This window comes from Oncorhynchus nerka, linkage group LG13, assembly GCF_034236695.1.
Source record: "Oncorhynchus nerka isolate Pitt River linkage group LG13, Oner_Uvic_2.0, whole genome shotgun sequence".
Taxonomy (NCBI): Eukaryota; Metazoa; Chordata; class Actinopteri; order Salmoniformes; family Salmonidae; genus Oncorhynchus; species Oncorhynchus nerka.
The window spans coordinates 88,577,319-88,598,515 of NC_088408.1; the positions used below are offsets into that span (position 1 = coordinate 88,577,319).

General features: G+C 42.7%; 1 protein-coding gene across 1 annotated transcript in view; it reads right to left on the reverse strand.

Annotated features, from left to right (window-relative positions):
• The window catches only part of LOC115140707 (potassium channel subfamily T member 1-like), a 110,828-nt gene that overhangs the window by 18,418 nt on the left and 71,213 nt on the right, over positions 1–21,197 (reverse strand). Inside the window, exons 30-32 of the mRNA XM_065027009.1 lie at positions 20,890–21,062; positions 12,817–12,888; positions 10,343–10,477 (exon numbers count right to left, since the gene is read on the reverse strand). Coding sequence (XP_064883081.1) covers positions 10,343–10,477; positions 12,817–12,888; positions 20,890–21,062 — 380 coding nt within the window. The remainder of the gene's footprint in view (positions 1–10,342; positions 10,478–12,816; positions 12,889–20,889; positions 21,063–21,197) is intronic.

Consider the following 21,197-nt stretch of genomic DNA (forward strand, 5'->3'; position numbering starts at 1 on the left):
CTCACACGCAGCATCTGAAGAAGAGGCAGATTACGACAGGACGGGACAAGGGCAAAGCAAACAAGAATCCGACAAGGACAGAAGCAGAAACAGAGAGAGAAATAGAGACTTAATCAGAGGGCAAAAGAGGGGACAGGTGTGAGAGAGTAAACGAGGTCGTTAGGAGAATGAGGAACAGCTGGGAGCAGGAACGGAACGATAGCGAGAGAGAGTAACCAATACGACCAGCAGGGGGAAACGAAGAGAAGGGAAAGCACAGGGACAAGACATAACATGACAGTACCCCCCCACTCACCGAGCGCCTCCTGGCGCACTCGAGGAGGAAACCTGGCGGCAACGGAGGAAATCATCGATCAGCGAACGGTCCAGCACGTCCCGAGATGGAACCCAACTCCTTTCCTCAGGACCGTAACCCTCCCAATCCACTAGGTACTGATGACCACGGCCCCGAGGACGCATGTCCATAATCTTCCGAAACCCTGTAGATAGGTGCGCCCTCGACAAGGACGGGGGGAAGACGAACGGGGCGCGAAGAAAAGGCTTGACACAGGAGACATGGAAGACCGGGTGGACGCGACGAAGATGTCGCGGAAGAAGAAGTCGCACTGCGACAGGATTAACGACCTGAGAAATACGGAACGGACCAATGAACCGCGGGGTCAACTTGCGAGAAGCTGTCATAAGGGGAAGGTTACGAGTGGAGAGCCATACTCTCTGACCGCGACAATACCTAGGACTCTTAGTCCTACGCTTATTAGCGGCTCTCACAGTCTGCGCCCTATAACGGCAAAGTGCAGACCTGACCCTCCTCCAGGTGCGCTCACAACGTTGGACAAAAGCCTGAGCGGAGGGGACGCTGGACTCGGCGAGCTGGGACGAGAACAGAGGAGGCTGGTACCCGAGGCTACTCTGAAAAGGAGATAGCCCGGTCGCAGACGAAGGAAGCGAGTTGTGAGCGTATTCTGCCCAGGGGAGCTGTTCTGCCCAAGACGCAGGGTTTCGAAAAGAAAGACTGCGTAAGATGCGACCAATCGTCTGATTGGCCCGTTCTGCTTGACCGTTAGACTGGGGGTGAAAACCGGAAGAGAGACTGACGGAAGCCCCAATCAAACGGCAAAACTCCCCTCCAAAATTGAGACGTGAATTGCGGACCCCTGTCCGAAACGGCGTCTGACGGAAGGCCATGAATTCTGAAAACATTCTCAATGATGATTTGTGCCGTCTCTTTAGCAGAAGGGAGTTTAGCGAGGGGAATAAAATGAGCCGCCTTAGAGAACCTATCGACAACCGTTAGAATAACAGTCTTCCCGCTGACGAAGGAAGACCGGTAATAAAGTCTAAGGCGATGTGAGACCACGGTCGAGAGGGAATGGAAAGCGGTCTGAGACGGCCGGCAGGAGGAGAGTTACCGGACTTAGTCTGCGCGCAGTCCGAACAAGCAGCCACGAAACGACGCGTGTCACGCTCCTGAGTGGGCCACCAGAAACGCTGGCGAATAGAAGCAAGCGTACCCCGAACGCCGGGATGGCCGGCTAACTTGGCAGAGTGAGCCCACTGAAGAACGGCCAGACGAGTAGGAACGGGAACGAAAAGAAGGTTCCTAGGACAAGCGCGGCGACGGAGTGTGAGTGAGTGCTTGCTTTACCTGCCTCTCAATTCCCCAGACAGTCAACCCGACAACACGCCCCTCAGGGAGAATCCCTCGGGGTCGGTGGAGGCTACTGAAGAACTGAAGAGACGGGACAAAGCATCAGGCTTGGTGTTCTTTGAGCCCGGACGATAAGAAATAACGAACTCGAAACGAGCGAAAAACAGCGCCCAACGAGCCTGACGAGCATTAAGTCGTTTGGCAGAACGGATGTACTCAAGGTTCTTATGGTCAGTCCAAACGACAAAGGAACGGTCGCCCCTCCAACCACTGTCGCCATTCGCCTAGGGCTAAGCGGATGGCGAGCAGTTCGCGGTTTCCCACATCATAGTTACGTTCCGACGGCGACAGGCGATGAGAAAATACGCGCAAGGATGGACCTTATCGTCAGAATGGGAGCGCTGGGACAGAATGGCTCCCACGCCCACCTCTGACGCGTCAACCTCGACAATGAACTGTCTAGAGACGTCAGGTGTAACAAGGATAGGAGCGGATGTAAAACGCTTCTTGAGGAGATCAAAAGCTCCCTGGGCGGAAACGGACCACTTAAAGCACGTCTTGACAGAAGTAAGGGCTGTGAGAGGAGCTGCCACCTGACCGAAATTACGAATGAAACGACGATAGAAATTCGCGAAACCGAGAAAGCGCTGCAGCTCGACACGTGACTTAGGGACGGGCCAATCACTGACAGCTTGGACCTTAGCGGAATCCATCTGAATGCCTTCAGCGGAAATAACAGAACCGAGAAATGTGACGGAAGAGACATGAAAAGCGCACTTCTCAGCCTTCACATAAAGACAATTCTCTAAAAGGCGCTGGAGGACACGTCGAACGTGCTGAACATGAATCTGGAGTGACGGTGAAAAAATCAGGATATCGTCAAGGTAAACGAAAACAAAGATGTTCAGCATGTCTCTCAGTACATCATTCACTAATGCCTGAAAGACAGCTGGAGCGTTAGCGAGACCGAACGGCAGAACCCGGTATTCAAAATGCCCTAACGGAGTGTTAAACGCCGTTTTCCACTCGTCCCCCTCCCTGATGCGCACGAGATGGTAAGCGTTACGAAGGTCCAACTTAGTGAAAACCTGGCTCCCTGCAGGATCTCGAAGGCTGAAGACATAAGGGGAAGCGGATAACGATTCTTAACCGTTATGTCATTCAGCCCTCGATAATCCACGCAGGGGCACAGGGTCCCGTCTTTTTCTTAACAAAAAAACCCCGCTCCGGCGGGAGAGGAGGAAGGGACTACGGTACCGGCGTCGAGAGCTACAGACAAATAATCTTCGAGAGCCTTACGTTCGGGAGCCGACAGAGAATATAGTCTACCCCGGGGGGAGTGGTACCCGGAAAGAGATCTATACTACAATCATACGACCGGTGAGGAGGAAGGGAGGTGGCCCTGGACCGACTGAAGACCGTGCGCAGATCATGATATTCCTCCGGCACCCTGTCAAATCACCAGGCTCCTCCTGTGAAGAGGGGGCAGAAGAAACAGGAGGGATAGCAGACATTAAACATTTCACATGACAAGAGACGTTCCAGGAGAGGATAGAATTACTTGACCAATTAATAGAAGGATTATGACACACTAGCCAGGGATGGCCCAAAACAACAGGTGAAAAAGGTGAACGAAAATCAAAAAAGAAATGGTTTCGCTATGATTACCAGAGACAGTGAGGGTTAAAGGTAGCGTTTCACGCTGAATACTGGGGAGAGGACTACCATCCAAGGCGAACATGGCCGTGGGCTCCCTAACTGTCTGAGAGGAATGTCATGTTCCCGAGCCCAGGCTTCGTCCATAAAACAGCCCTCCGCCCCAGAGTCTATCAAGGCACTGCAGGAAGCTGCCGAACCGGTCCAGCGTAGATGGACCGACAAGGTAGTACAGGATCTTGAAGGAGAGACCTGAGTAGTAGCGCTCACCAGTAGCCCTCCGCTTACTGATGAGCTCTGGCTTTTACTGGACATGAAATGACAAAATGACCAGCGGAACCGCAATAGAGACAGAGGCGGTTGGTGATTCTCCGTTCCCTCTCCTTAGTCGAGATGCGAATACCCCCAGCTGCATGGGCTCAGCACCTGAGCCACTGGAGGAAGATGGTAGTGATGCGGAGAGGGGGGAAACGGATAACGCGAGCTCTCTTCCACGAGCTCGGTGACGAAGATCTACCCGTCGTTCTATCCGAATAGCGAGTTCAATCAAAGAATCCACGCTGGAAGGAACCTCCCGGGAGAGAATCTCATCCTTTACCTCCGCGTGGAGACCCTCCAGAAAACGAGCGAGCAACGCCGGCTCGTTCCAGTCACTGGAGGCAGCAAGAGTGCGAAACTCTATAGAGTAGTCCGTTATGGATCGATTCCCTTGACATAGGGAAGACAGGGCCCTGGAAGCTTCTTTCCCAAAAAACTGAACGATCAAAAACCCGTATCATCTCCTCCTTAAAGTTCTGATACTGGTTAGTACACTCAGCCCTTGCCTCCCAGATTGCCGTGCCCCACTCACGAGCCCGTCCTGTAAGGAGAGATATGACGTAGGCGATACGAGCTGTACCCCTGGAGTACGTGTTGGGCTGGAGAGAGAACACAATATCACACTGGGTGAGGAACGAGCGGCATTCAGTAGGCTCCCCAGAGTAACACGGTGGGTTATTAATTCTGGGCTCCGGAGACTCGGAAGCCCTGGAAGTAGCCGGTGGATCAAGGCGGAGATTGTGAATATGTTTCGAGAGGTCGGAGACTTGGGCGGCCAGGGTCTCAACGGCATGTCGAGCAGCAGACAATTCCTGCTCGTGTCTGCCTAGCATCGCTCCCTGGATCTCGACGGCTGAGTAGAGAGGATCCGAAGTCGCTGGGTCCATTCTTGGTCGGATTCTTCTGTTATGCAGATGAGTAAGGACCCAACAGCGATTCAACAGAAACAGAGTCTTTTAATGTCCAAACAGGGAAAACATAAATCCTCAATCTTTACAGGAGATGTCCAAACAGGGAAAACATAAATCCTCTATCTTTGCAGGAGAGTCCTCCTTCTAGTAGTAGAGGAGAATTGCAGGGCTAGCGGCAACCGACTGCAGGTCCCTCTGGGTAGGCGCGGGCCGTAGAGGACAGAGACACCTGCTCACACGCAGCATCTGAAGAAGAGGCAGATTACGACAGGACGGGACAAGGGCAAAGCAAACAAGAATCCGACAAGGACAGAAGCAGAAACAGAGAGAGAAATAGAGACTTAATCAGAGGGCAAAAGAGGGGACAGGTGTGAGAGAGTAAACGAGGTCGTTAGGAGAATGAGGAACAGCTGGGAGCAGGAACGGAACGATAGCGAGAGAGAGTAACCAATACGACCAGCAGGGGGAAACGAAGAGAAGGGAAAGCACAGGGACAAGACATAACATGACAGAAGCGATTCTGAGGCTATTCAACTCCGACAGCGAAGGAGATGACTTCAGTGGTTTCAGTGCACAGGAGGAGGAAGATAGTGACCAATGACTTTCTTGGTAGGCCACTGTTTAATTTTTGTTACAAGCCGTGTTTCGTTTAAAGGCTGTGTAAAGTTCATTTGTTTCAATGTACCGGTAGGCACCTGCGGCTTATAGACATGTGCGGCTTATTTATGTACAAAATACATATTTTTTAATAATTCAGTGGGTGCGGTTTATATTCAGGTGCGCTTAATAGTCCAGCAATTACGGTACATAATATGACATTTGTAATGTCTTTATTGTTTTGAAACTTCTGTATGTGTAATGTTTACTGTTAATTGTTATTGTTTATTTAACTTTTGTATATTATCTACCGCACTTGCTTTGGCAATGTTAACACATGTTTCCCATGCCAATAAAGCCCCTTGAATTGAATTGAGAGTAGGAAGGAAGGAAGGAGTCAAAGAGATTCAATGCTTTGGGCTCATGGGTAAGTACCAATCTAGCAGTGATGCATGGTTTCAGTTTTGGGATGTTGAATGAAACGTTTCTACCCTGATAGATGCTGTTTAATACAGTTTCACCCAATGGTTTATTCATTTTACTTTCATGAAAAACAACAACATCATCTAACACTTTCATCTGACTGTCATCTAACACCTTCACCTGACACTTCCATCTGACTGTCATCTAACACCTTCATCTGACACTTCCATCTGACTGTCATCTAACACCTTCATCTGACACTTCCATCTGACTGTCATCTAACACCTTCATCTGACACTTCCATCTGACTCTCATCTAACACCTTCATCTGACTCTCATCTAACACCTTCATCTGATTCCTATCTAACACCTTCATCTGACTGTCATCTAACACCTTCACCTGACACTTCCATCTGACTGTCATCTAACACCTTCATCTGACACTTCCATCTGACTGTCATCTAACACCTTCACCTGACACTTCCATCTGACTGTCATCTAACACCTTCATCTGACACTTCCATCTGATTGTCATCTAACACCTTCATCTGACACTTCCATCTGACTGTCATCTAACACCTTCACCTGACACTTCCATCTGACTGTCATCTAACACCTTCATCTGACACTTCCATCTCACTGTCATCTAACACCTTCACCTGACACTTCCATCTGACTGTCATCTAACACCTTCATCTGACACTTCCATCTGATTGTCATCTAACACCTTCATCTGACACTTCCATCTGACTGTCATCTAACACCTTCATCTGACACTTCCATCTGACTGTCATCTAACACCTTCATCTGACACTTCCATCTGACTGTCATCTAACACCTTCATCTGACACTTCCATCTGACTGTCATCTAACATCTTCATCTGACACTTCCATCTGACTGTCATCTAACACCTTCATCTGACACTTCCATCTGACTGTCATCTAACACCTTCATCTGACTCTCATCTAACACCTTCATCTGACTCCTATCTAACACCTTCATCTGACTGTCATCTGACTTTCATCTGAGACTTTCATCTGACTCTCATCTAACACCTTCATCTGACTCTCATCTAACACTTTAATTTGACTTTCATCTAACACCTTCATCTGACTCTCATCTAACACCTTCATCTAACACCTTCATCTGACTGTCATCTGACACCTTCATCTGACACTTCCATCTGACTCTCATCTAACACCTTCATCTGACACTTCCATCTGACTGTCATCTAACTTTCATCTGAGACTTTCATCTGAGACTTTCATCTGATACTTTCATCTGAATTTCAAATGACTTTGAATTTCCAGAGTGTATTTCATTGTTTTATGTCAGTTCCATGCTTGAAAAATGATTTTCCCTCTTGAATTACTGTCATCTAACACCTTCATCTGACACTTCCATCTGACTGTCATCTAACACCTTCATCTGACACTTCCATCTGACTGTCATCTAACACCTTCACCTGACACTTCCATCTGACTGTCATCTAACACCTTCATCTGACACTTCCATCTGACTGTCATCTAACACCTTCATCTGACACTTCCATCTGACTGTCATCTAACACCTTCATCTGACACTTCCATCTGACTCTCATCTAACACCTTCATCTGACTCTCATCTAACACCTTCATCTGATTCCTATCTAACACCTTCATCTGACTGTCATCTAACACCTTCACCTGACACTTCCATCTGACTGTCATCTAACACCTTCATCTGACACTTCCATCTCACTGTCATCTAACACCTTCACCTGACACTTCCATCTGACTGTCATCTAACACCTTCATCTGACACTTCCATCTGATTGTCATCTAACACCTTCATCTGACACTTCCATCTGACTGTCATCTAACACCTTCATCTGACACTTCCATCTGACTGTCATCTAACACCTTCACCTGACACTTCCATCTGACTGTCATCTAACACCTTCATCTGACACTTCCATCTGACTGTCATCTAACACCTTCACCTGACACTTCCATCTGACTGTCATCTAACACCTTCATCTGACACTTCCATCTGACTGTCATCTAACACCTTCATCTGACTCTCATCTAACACCTTCATCTGACTCCTATCTAACACCTTCATCTGACTGTCATCTGACTTTCATCTGAGACTTTCATCTGACTCTCATCTAACACCTTCATCTGACTCTCATCTAACACTTTAATTTGACTTTCATCTAACACCTTCATCTGACTCTCATCTAACACCTTCATCTAACACCTTCATCTGACTGTCATCTGACACCTTCATCTGACACTTCCATCTGACTCTCATCTAACACCTTCATCTGACACTTCCATCTGACTGTCATCTAACTTTCATCTGAGACTTTCATCTGAGACTTTCATCTGATACTTTCATCTGAATTTCAAATGACTTTGAATTTCCAGAGTGTATTTCATTGTTTTATGTCAGTTCCATGCTTGAAAAATGATTTTCCCTCTTGAATTACTGTCATCTAACACCTTCATCTGACACTTCCATCTGACTGTCATCTAACACCTTCATCTGACACTTCCATCTGACTGTCATCTAACACCTTCACCTGACACTTCCATCTGACTGTCATCTAACACCTTCATCTGACACTTCCATCTGACTGTCATCTAACACCTTCATCTGACACTTCCATCTGACTGTCATCTAACACCTTCATCTGACACTTCCATCTGACTCTCATCTAACACCTTCATCTGACTCTCATCTAACACCTTCATCTGATTCCTATCTAACACCTTCATCTGACTGTCATCTAACACCTTCACCTGACACTTCCATCTGACTGTCATCTAACACCTTCATCTGACACTTCCATCTCACTGTCATCTAACACCTTCACCTGACACTTCCATCTGACTGTCATCTAACACCTTCATCTGACACTTCCATCTGATTGTCATCTAACACCTTCATCTGACACTTCCATCTGACTGTCATCTAACACCTTCATCTGACACTTCCATCTGACTGTCATCTAACACCTTCACCTGACACTTCCATCTGACTGTCATCTAACACCTTCATCTGACACTTCCATCTGACTGTCATCTAACACCTTCACCTGACACTTCCATCTGACTGTCATCTAACACCTTCATCTGACACTTCCATCTGACTGTCATCTAACACCTTCATCTGACTCTCATCTAACACCTTCATCTGACTCCTATCTAACACCTTCATCTGACTGTCATCTGACTTTCATCTGAGACTTTCATCTGACTCTCATCTAACACCTTCATCTGACTCTCATCTAACACTTTAATTTGACTTTCATCTAACACCTTCATCTGACTCTCATCTAACACCTTCATCTAACACCTTCATCTGACTGTCATCTGACACCTTCATCTGACACTTCCATCTGACTCTCATCTAACACCTTCATCTGACACTTCCATCTGACTGTCATCTAACTTTCATCTGAGACTTTCATCTGAGACTTTCATCTGATACTTTCATCTGAATTTCAAATGACTTTGAATTTCCAGAGTGTATTTCATTGTTTTATGTCAGTTCCATGCTTGAAAAATGATTTTCCCTCTTGAATTACTGTCATCTAACACCTTCATCTGACACTTCCATCTGACTGTCATCTAACACCTTCATCTGACACTTCCATCTGACTGTCATCTAACACCTTCACCTGACACTTCCATCTGACTGTCATCTAACACCTTCATCTGACACTTCCATCTGACTGTCATCTAACACCTTCATCTGACACTTCCATCTGACTGTCATCTAACACCTTCATCTGACACTTCCATCTGACTCTCATCTAACACCTTCATCTGACTCTCATCTAACACCTTCATCTGATTCCTATCTAACACCTTCATCTGACTGTCATCTAACACCTTCACCTGACACTTCCATCTGACTGTCATCTAACACCTTCATCTGACACTTCCATCTCACTGTCATCTAACACCTTCACCTGACACTTCCATCTGACTGTCATCTAACACCTTCATCTGACACTTCCATCTGATTGTCATCTAACACCTTCATCTGACACTTCCATCTGACTGTCATCTAACACCTTCATCTGACACTTCCATCTGACTGTCATCTAACACCTTCACCTGACACTTCCATCTGACTGTCATCTAACACCTTCATCTGACACTTCCATCTGACTGTCATCTAACACCTTCACCTGACACTTCCATCTGACTGTCATCTAACACCTTCATCTGACACTTCCATCTGACTGTCATCTAACACCTTCATCTGACTCTCATCTAACACCTTCATCTGACTCCTATCTAACACCTTCATCTGACTGTCATCTGACTTTCATCTGAGACTTTCATCTGACTCTCATCTAACACCTTCATCTGACTCTCATCTAACACTTTAATTTGACTTTCATCTAACACCTTCATCTGACTGTCATCTGACACCTTCATCTGACACTTCCATCTGACTCTCATCTAACACCTTCATCTGACACTTCCATCTGACTGTCATCTAACTTTCATCTGAGACTTTCATCTGAGACTTTCATCTGATACTTTCATCTGAATTTCAAATGACTTTGAATTTCCAGAGTGTATTTCATTGTTTTATGTCAGTTCCATGCTTGAAAAATGATTTTCCCTCTTGAATTTTAAAGACAGAGTATTTATAATGATGTACTATACTGCAAGTAGTCCACACTGTGCCGTAATAGGTTACTTGAAATGAAGACCTGCAACCAATCTGTGTGCAGCGCATTTACTGTATATCATTAAACATAGAAGCAGGCATCTCACAGCATACCTGAACATGGTCTGTACGTTGACTATGGTTTTGGCGTCTGCCATATAGTCCTCCTCAGCACTCATGGTGCTCTCCTTGTCCACCACCACCAGGTTATCAGCATAGATGATGCCACACTGCAGAAGATTGTCCAGGCTGCCACAAAGAGAACCCATCATAACACAACACATCGTGACAAGCTGCCACAAAGAGAAACAGACACAATATATCATATTATGACATTCATGACTTTTACCTGACCTATAATATGTCATTAATGACACTCGTTAATTGCAAATCCCCTGGATAGTAATATACATAATATACAGTGCATTCGGAAAGTATACAGACCCCTTGACTTTTTCCACATTTTGTTAAGTTACAGGCTTATTCTAAAATGGATGAATTAAAACTATTTAACATAAATAGAAAGCGAAAAAAGGTTTTGGACATCCTGTTTCCATTGATCATCCTTGAGATGCACACAGCCAAGACAACACAGGAGTGGCTTTGGGACAAGTCTCTTAATGTCCTTGAGTGGCTCTGCCAGAGCCTGGACCTGAACCCGATCGAACATCTCTGGTGAGACCTGAAAATAGCTGTACAGCGATGCTCCCCATCCAACCTGACAGAGTTTGAGAGGATCTGCAGAGAAGAATGGGAGAACGTGCCGTCCTTGGCCAGCTCTCCCGCTATCTCTCTCAGAATGACCTTCTTGATCCAAATCAGTCAGGTTTCAAGACTAGTCATTCAACTGAGACTGCTCTTCTCTGTATCACGGAGGCGCTCCGCACTGCTAAAGCTAACTCTCTCTCCTCTGCTCTCATCCTTCTAGACCTATCGGCTGCCTTCGATACTGTGAACCATCAGATCCTCCTCTCCACCCTCTCCGAGTTGGGCATCTCCGGCGCGGCCCACGCTTGGATTGCGTCCTACCTGACAGGTCGATCCTACCAGGTGGCGTGGCGAGAATCCGTCTCCACACCACGTGCTCTCACCACTGGTGTCCCCCAGGGCTCTGTTCTAGGCCCTCTCCTATTCTCGCTATACACCAAGTCACTTGGCTCTGTCATAACCTCACATGGTCTCTCCTATCATTGCTATGCAGACGACACACAATTAATCTTCTCCTTTCCCCCTTCTGATGACCAGGTGGCGAATCGCATCTCTGCATGTCTGGCAGACATATCAGTGTGGATGACGGATCACCACCTCAAGCTGAACCTCGGCAAGACGGAGCTGCTCTTCCTCCCGGGGAAGGACTGCCCGTTCCATGATCTCGCCATCACGGTTGACAACTCCATTGTGTCCTCCCAGAGCGCTAAGAACCTTGGCGTGATCCTGGACAACACCCTGTCGTTCTCAACTAACATCAAGGCGGTGGCCCGTTCCTGTAGGTTCATGCTCTACAACATCCGCAGAGTACGACCCTGCCTCACACAGGAAGCGGCGCAGGTCCTAATCCAGGCACTTGTCATCTCCCGTCTGGATTACTGCAACTCGCTGTTGGCTGGGCTCCCTGCCTGTGCCATTAAACCCCTACAACTCATCCAGAACGCTGCAGCCCGTCTGGTGTTCAACCTTCCCAAGTTCTCTCACGTCACCCCGCTCCTCCGCTCTCTCCACTGGCTTCCAGTTGAAGCTCGCATCCACTACAAGACCATGGTGCTTGCCTACGGAGCTGTGAGGGGAACGGCACCTCAGTACCTCCAGGCTCTGATCAGGCCCTACACCCAAACAAGGGCACTGCGTTCATCCACCTCTGGCCTGCTCGCCTCACTACCACTGAGGAAGTACAGTTCCCGCTCAGCCCAGTCAAAACTGTTCGCTGCTCTGGCCCCCCAATGGTGGAACAAACTCCCTCACGACGCCAGGACAGCGGAGTCAATCACCACCTTCCGGAGACACCTGAAACCCCACCTCTTTAAGGAATACCTAGGATAGGATAAAGTAATCCCTCTCCCCCCTTAAAAGATTTAGATGCACTACTGTTCCACTGGATGTCATAAGGTGAATGCACCAATTTGTAAGTCGCTCTGGATAAGAGCGTCTGCTAAATTACTTAAATGTTAAATGTTAATGTTAATTGGAGAAACTCCCTAAATACTGGTGTGCCAAGCTTGAAGCATCATTCCAAAGAAGACTCGAGGCTGTAATCGCTGCCAAAGGTGCTTCAACAAAGTACTGAGTAAAGGGTCTGAATACTAATATATATATGATATTTTAAATGTTTTATTTTGAATACATTTGCAACAATTTGTGTTTTTGCTTTGTCATTAGGGGATATTGTGTGTAGATTGATTCGGAAAAACAACAACTTCATCAATTTCAGAATAAGGCTGTAACGTATACTTTCCAAATGCACTGTATAGCTAATTAATGTGTAAATGAGGGGGCACTGCATAATGTCATTGGGATGTCATTGGAATTGACCAGGGTCATTGGAATTCTGTGAAGTGAGGCGTTCCAGTAACGAAAGAGTAATGAACACCTACTTATCTATAGTTCCGGCCATGAAGTAGACCATTGGGAAACAGCAGATGGCTTCTAGGAAGTGGTTGTCAGGCCTGCAGGAATCACAACACTATATCAATAGGGTGTAGTAGAATTACATCATTATGTTAATCACATTACTTTTATATTACAATGTATTCATATTAGTATTTTCACAATGTCTGTTCTTCTGAAATGAGTCTCTGAGGATTAACGTTGACAGTTGATTTAAGATGCCTAGGTGATAAAACCTAAAGACTGCATTCCAATCCATGATTAGTGTCTGTGTGCCTGACTGCCGGTGCCAGGCAGAACCTCCCTCCAGTTTATTTCTCCCACGTGGCAGATGAATACTGGACTTCATGAATTAAGGGAAGGACCTGGTGTCCTATGTTGCATTAGTATGTTTGTTTAACAAAGTAGTTAAATGACCTAGAGACAGAAACCTGGTGCAATGTAAATGTTGCATGATAGCACAATGTACCTTTGTATAATTTCACAAATCTGTTGTTTGTCACATATTCAGGAGAATATGTCTTAACTATGAAATGCTGTGGCTTAGTTCTGCTCTTAGAGTTCTCAGTGATTACCTTAAGGGTGGTTACCGACCAACTCCGTTAGTGTAGTAATTAAATTATAAAGTTGCATTGTTTTGAAGAAATCTAAGCCTCTCTCTTTTGATTAGAATAATTCCATGACAAGGGGCAGGACATAGACAACTGCAACCACACATAAAGTACAGTACATACATACTAATGGGTATTAAACTATTAGAAGCCTCAGCAAATTTTGCAGACAAACAATTTTCCTTAAAACAATTTTTAACTACATAATGTCCTAAAATACTGTACATATGCAGCAAATATGTATTCTGTTTTTTGTTTCTATGACAAAATACTGCTTCCTGATAACTCCTCCAGATATGCAATATAACATGTTGCCATGGTAACTCCTCAGGAAGTAGATAACTGTATAGTGGGACTAGGATAGATACGCCACCAGTGTGAAATGTTAGTCTCTGCCCCAGACTATATGGGATTACAGAGCTCCATGGCTTTCTGTTTAGCTACACACACTTCCCTGGAGAGTCCTCTGAAGTTACTGTAATGAAATCCACACTGAATTATTATAGGCAAAAACATCACACAAACACACACCCCTGAAGCTTCCCAGAGCTCCATTTATCCAACAGAGAGGCACAGCCAGCAATATGAATAATGAAGAAATGATTTCTCATCCTGCAGCAGTTAAGTTAACTTCAGGCTGCAGCTGTATAATCACCTTACTCTCTCTACAATTACTTTATGTCACTAGATTTCATGCAACACTAAATCTTGGCAAAACTTTATATTACAATAACCATCTGAGTGTAATGCATTTAAGTCCTATACCAAGTCCTATAACAATGAATATACCAAGTCCTATACCAAGTCCTCTACCACATTCTATACCACATCATATACCAAGTCCTATACCAAGTCCTATACCAAGTCATATACCACATCATATACCACATTCTATACCACATCATATACCAAGTCCTATACCAAGTCCTCTACCACATTCTATACCACATCATATACCAAGTCCTATACCAATTCCTATACCAAGTCATATACCACATCATATACCACATCATATACCAAGTCCTATACCACATTCTATACCCATTATTATACCAAGTCATATACCACATCATATACCAAGTCATTTACCACATAATATACCAAGTCATATACCACATCATATACCAAGTCCTATACCACATTCTATACCCATTATTATACCAAGTCATATACCACATCATATACCAAGTCCTATACCACATTCTATACCCATTATTATACCAAGTCATATACCACATCATATACCAAGTTCTATACCACATTCTATACCCATTATTATACCAAGTCATATACCACATCATATACCAAGTCCTATACCACATTCTATACCCATTATTATACCAAGTCATATACCAAGTCCTATACCAAGTCATTTACCACATCATATACCAAGTCATATACCACATCATATACCACATCATATACCAAGTCCTCTACCACATCATATACCAAGTCCTCTACCACATCATATACCACATCATATACCAAGTCCTCTACCACATCATATACCAAGTCCTCTACCACATCATATACCACATCATATACCAAGTCCTCTACCACATCATATACCACATCATATACCAAGTCCTCTACCACATCATATACCACATCATATACCAAGTCCTCTACCACATCATATACCACATCATATACCAAGTCCTCTACCACATCATATACCACATCATATACCACATCATATACCAAGTCCTCTACCACATCATATACCACATCATATACCAAGTCCTCTACCACATCATATACCAAGTCCTCTACCACATCATATACCACATCATATACCAAGTCCTCTACCACATCATATACCACATCATATACCAAGTCCTCTACCACATCATATACCACATCATATACCAAGTCCTCTACCACATCATATACCACATCATATACCAAGTCCTATACCACATTCTATACCCATTATTATACCAAGTCATATACCAAGTCCTATACCAAGTCCTATAACACATTCTATACCCATTATTATACCAAGTCATATACCACATTCTATACCCATTATTATACCAAGTCCTATACCACATCATATACCAAGTCCTATACCACATCATATACCAAGTCCTCTAGCACATCATATACCACATCATATACCAAGTCCTCTACCACATCATATACCACATCATATACCAAGTCCTATACCACATTCTATACCCATTATTATACCAAGTCATATACCAAGTCCTATACCAAGTCCTCTACCACATCATATACCCATTATTATACCAAGTCATATACCAAGTCCTATACCAAGTCCTATACCACATCATATACCACATCATATACCAAGTCATATACCACATCATATACCACATCATATACCAAGTCCTATACCACATCATATACCACATCATATACCACATCATATACCACATCATATACCAAGTCATATACCACATCATATACCACATCATATACCAAGTCCTATACCACATCATATACCACATCATATACCAAGTCATATACCACATCATATACCACATCATATACCACATCATATACCAAGTCCTATACCACATCATATACCACATCATATACCAAGTCATATACCACATCATATACCACATCATATACCAAGTCATATACCACATCATATACCACATTCTATACCACATCATATACCAAGTCCTATACCAAGTCCTCTATCACATTCTATACCACATCATATACCAAGTCCTATACCAAGTCCTATACCAAGTCATATACCACATCATATACCACATCATATACCAAGTCCTATACCACATTCTATACCCATTATTATACCAAGTCATATACCACATCATATACCAAGTCATTTACCACATAATATACCAAGTCATATACCACATCATATACCAAGTCCTATACCACATTCTATACCCATTATTATACCAAGTCATATACCACATCATATACCAAGTCCTATACCACATTCTATACCCATTATTATACCAAGTCATATACCACATCATATACCAAGTCTTATACCACATTCTATACCCATTATTATACCAAGTCATATACCACATCATATACCAAGTCCTATACCACATTCGATACCCATTATTATACCAAGTCATATACCACATCATATACCAAGTTCTATACCACATTCTATACCCATTATTATACCAAGTCATATACCACATCATATACCAAGTCCTATACCACATTCTATACCCATTATTATACCAAGTCATATACCAAGGCCTATACCAAGTCCTATACCACATCCTATACCCATTATTATACCAAGTCATATACCACATCATATACCAAGTTCTATACCACATTCTATACCCATTATTATACCAAGTCATATATCACATCATATACCAAGTCCTATACCACATTCTATACCCATTATTATACCAAGTCATATACCAAGTCCTATACCAAGTCCTATACCACATCATATACCAAGTTCTATACCACATTCTATACCCATTATTATACCAAGTCCTATACCACATCATATACCAAGTTCTATACCACATTCTATACCCATTATTATACCAAGTCCTATACCACATCATATACCAAGTCCTCTACCACATCATATACCACATCATATACCAAGTCCTCTACCACATCATATACCACATCATATACCAAGTCCTCTACCACATCATATACCACATCATATACCAAGTCCTCTACCACATCATATACCACATCATATACCAAGTCATATACCACATCATATACCAAGTCCTCTACCACATCATATACCACATCATATACCAAGTCCTCTACCACATCATATACCAAGTCCTCTACCACATCATATACCACATCATATACCAAGTCCTCTACCACATCATATACCAAGTCCTCTACCACATCATATACCACATCATATACCAAGTCCTCTACCACATCATATACCACATCATATACCAAGTCCTATACCACATTCTATACCCATTATTATACCAAGTCCTATACCAAGTCCTATAACACATTCTATACCCATTATTATACCAAGTCCTATACCACATCATATACCAAGTCCTATACCACATTCTATACCCATTATTATACCAAGTCATATACCACATCATATACCAAGTCCTATATCCACATTCTATACCCATTATTATACCAAGTAATATACCACATCATATACCAAGTCCTATACCACATTCTATACCCATTATTATACCAAGTCATATACCACATCATATACCAAGTTCTATACCACATTCTATACCCATTATTATACCAAGTCATATACCACATCATATACCAAGTTCTATACCACATTCTATACCCATTATTATACCAATTCATATACCAAGCCCTATACCAAGTCCTATACCACATTCTATACCCATTATTATACCAAGTCATATACCACATCATATACCAAGTTCTATACCACATTCTATACCCATTATTATACCAAGTCATATACCACATCATATACCAAGACCTATACCACATTCTATACCCATTATTATACCAAGTCATATACCAAGTCCTATACCAAGTCCTATACCACATCATATACCAAGTTCTATACCACATTCTATACCCATTATTATACCAAGTCCTATACCACATCATATACCAAGTCCTCTACCACATCATATACCACATCATATACCAAGTCCTCTACCACATCATATACCAAGTCCTCTACCACATCATATACCACATCATATACCAAGTCCTCTACCACATCATATACCAAGTCCTCTACCACATCATATACCACATCATATACCAAGTCCTCTACCACATCATATACCACATCATATACCAAGTCCTCTACCACATCATATACCACATCATATACCAAGTCCTCTACCACATCATATACCACATCATATACCAAGTCCTCTACCACATCATATACCACATCATATACCACATCATATACCAAGTCCTCTACCACATCATATACCACATCATATACCAAGTCCTCTACCACATCATATACCAAGTCCTCTACCACATCATATACCACATCATATACCAAGTCCTCTACCACATCATATACCACATCATATACCAAGTCACATCATATACCAAGTCCTCTACCACATCATATACCACATCATATACCAAGTCCTCTACCACATCATATACCAAGTCATATACCAAGTCCTATACCAAGTCCTATAACACATTCTATACCCATTATTATACCAAGTCATATACCACATTCTATACCCATTATTATACCAACTCCTATACCACATCATATACCAAGTCCTATACCACATCATATACCAAGTCCTCTAGCACATCATATACCACATCATATACCAAGTCCTCTACCACATCATATACCACATCATATACCAAGTCCTATACCACATTCTATACCCATTATTATACCAAGTCATATACCAAGTCCTATACCAAGTCCTCTACCACATCATATACCCATTATTATACCAAGTCATATACCAAGTCCTATACCAAGTCCTATAACACATTCTATACCCATTATTATACCAAGTCATATACCAAGTCCTATAACACATTCTATACCCATTATTATACCAAGTCATATACCACATCATATACCAAGTCCTATACCAAGTCCTATAACACATTCTATACCCATTATTATACCAAGTCATATACCACATCATATACCAAGTCCTCTACCACATCATATACCACATCATATACCAAGTCCTCTACCACATCATATACCACATCATATACCAAGTCCTCTACCACATCATATACCACATCATATACCACATCATATACCAAGTCCTCTACCACATCATATACCACATCAAATACCAAGTCCTCTACCACATCATATACCACATCATATACCACATCATATACCAAGTCCTATACCACATCATATACCACATCATATACCAAGTCCTCTACCACATCATATACCACATCATATACCAAGTCCTCTACCACATTCTATACCCATTATTATACCAAGTCCTATACCACATCATATACCAAGTCCTCTACCACATCATATACCACATCATATACCAAGTCCTCTACCACATCATATACCACATCATATACCAAGTCCTCTACCACATCATATACCACATCATATACCAAGTCCTATACCACATTATATACCACATCATATACCAAGGCCTATACCACATCATATACCACATCATTTACCAAGTCCTATACCACATCATATACCACATCATATACCAAGTCCTCTACCACATTATATACCCATTATTATACCAAGTCATATACCACATCATATACCAAGTTCTATACCCATTATTAAGTCGCTCTGGATAAGAGCGTCTGCTAAATTACTTAAATGTAAATGTAAATTATTATACCAAGTCCTCTACCACATCATATACCAAGTCCTCTACAACATCATATACCACATCATATACCAAGTCCTCTACCACATCATATACCACATCATATACCAAGACCTATACCACATCATATACCAAGTCCTATACCACATTCTATACCACATCATATACCACATCCTATACCACATCATATACCAAGTCATATACCAAGACCTATACCAAGCCCTATACCACATCATATACCACTTCATACACCACGTCATATACCACATCATATACCAAGTCCTATACCACATTCTATACCCATTATTATACCAAGTCCTATACCACATCCTATACCAAGATCTATACCACATCATATACCAAGTCATATACCAAGTCCTATACCAAGTCATATACCACATCATATACCACATCATATACCACTTCATACACCACGTCATATACCAAGTCCTATACCACATCATATACCACATCATATACCACATCATATACCACATCATATACCACATCATATACCACATCATATACCACATCATATACCACTTCATACACCACGTCATATACCAAGTCCTATACCACATCATATACCACATCATATACCACATCATATACCACATCATATACCACATCATATACCACTTCATACACCACGTCATATACCAAGTCCTATACCACATCATATACCACATCATATACCACATCATATACCACATCATATACCACATCATATACCACTTCATACACATCATATACCACTTCATCACACCACATCATATACCAATCATATCCTATACCATCATCATATAGTCCTATACATCATATACCACATCATATACCACATCATATACCACATCATATACCACATCATATACCAAGTCATATACCAAGACCTATACCACATCATATACCACATCATATACCAAGTCATATACCTTTTCAAGTCTTACTCAGCAAGTGTAATGCATTATGAAAACATGTATAGGTGTTATTATGCATTTAGTCTGATTAAATGCATTACACACAGGTGGATACATGATATGTTATCTAAAACCATTATAAAGAGGCACAGACCAGTCATGTGGTTGCTTATGGTGTAACCTCACCCTCAAGCTATTTCGCCCAGTGCAGTCCGGTGCGTGAAACTACTTACGGGTAGTCTAATAGCAGGACGATAGGGTTGAGCTCTTTCCTGGGGCGGTAGTAGGCCCGCAGAGGGACGATGAAGTTATAGAGGCCGTTCCCTGCCATCTCTGCAGATACTATGATCAGCTTGTTCTTAAAACCATAGGCCTTGGCATCCTCAAAACTGTTGTGCCTGCAACCCTGGATGTCATGGAAAGTTAGGTAAAAGGTCATTATGTTTCAGGTTTGTTATAATGATTTAAATGTTTGTCAGTGTTACTGAGTGAAGTCTAAGGCACGTTTTTTTGTCCATAAACATATGATATTCCATGAACT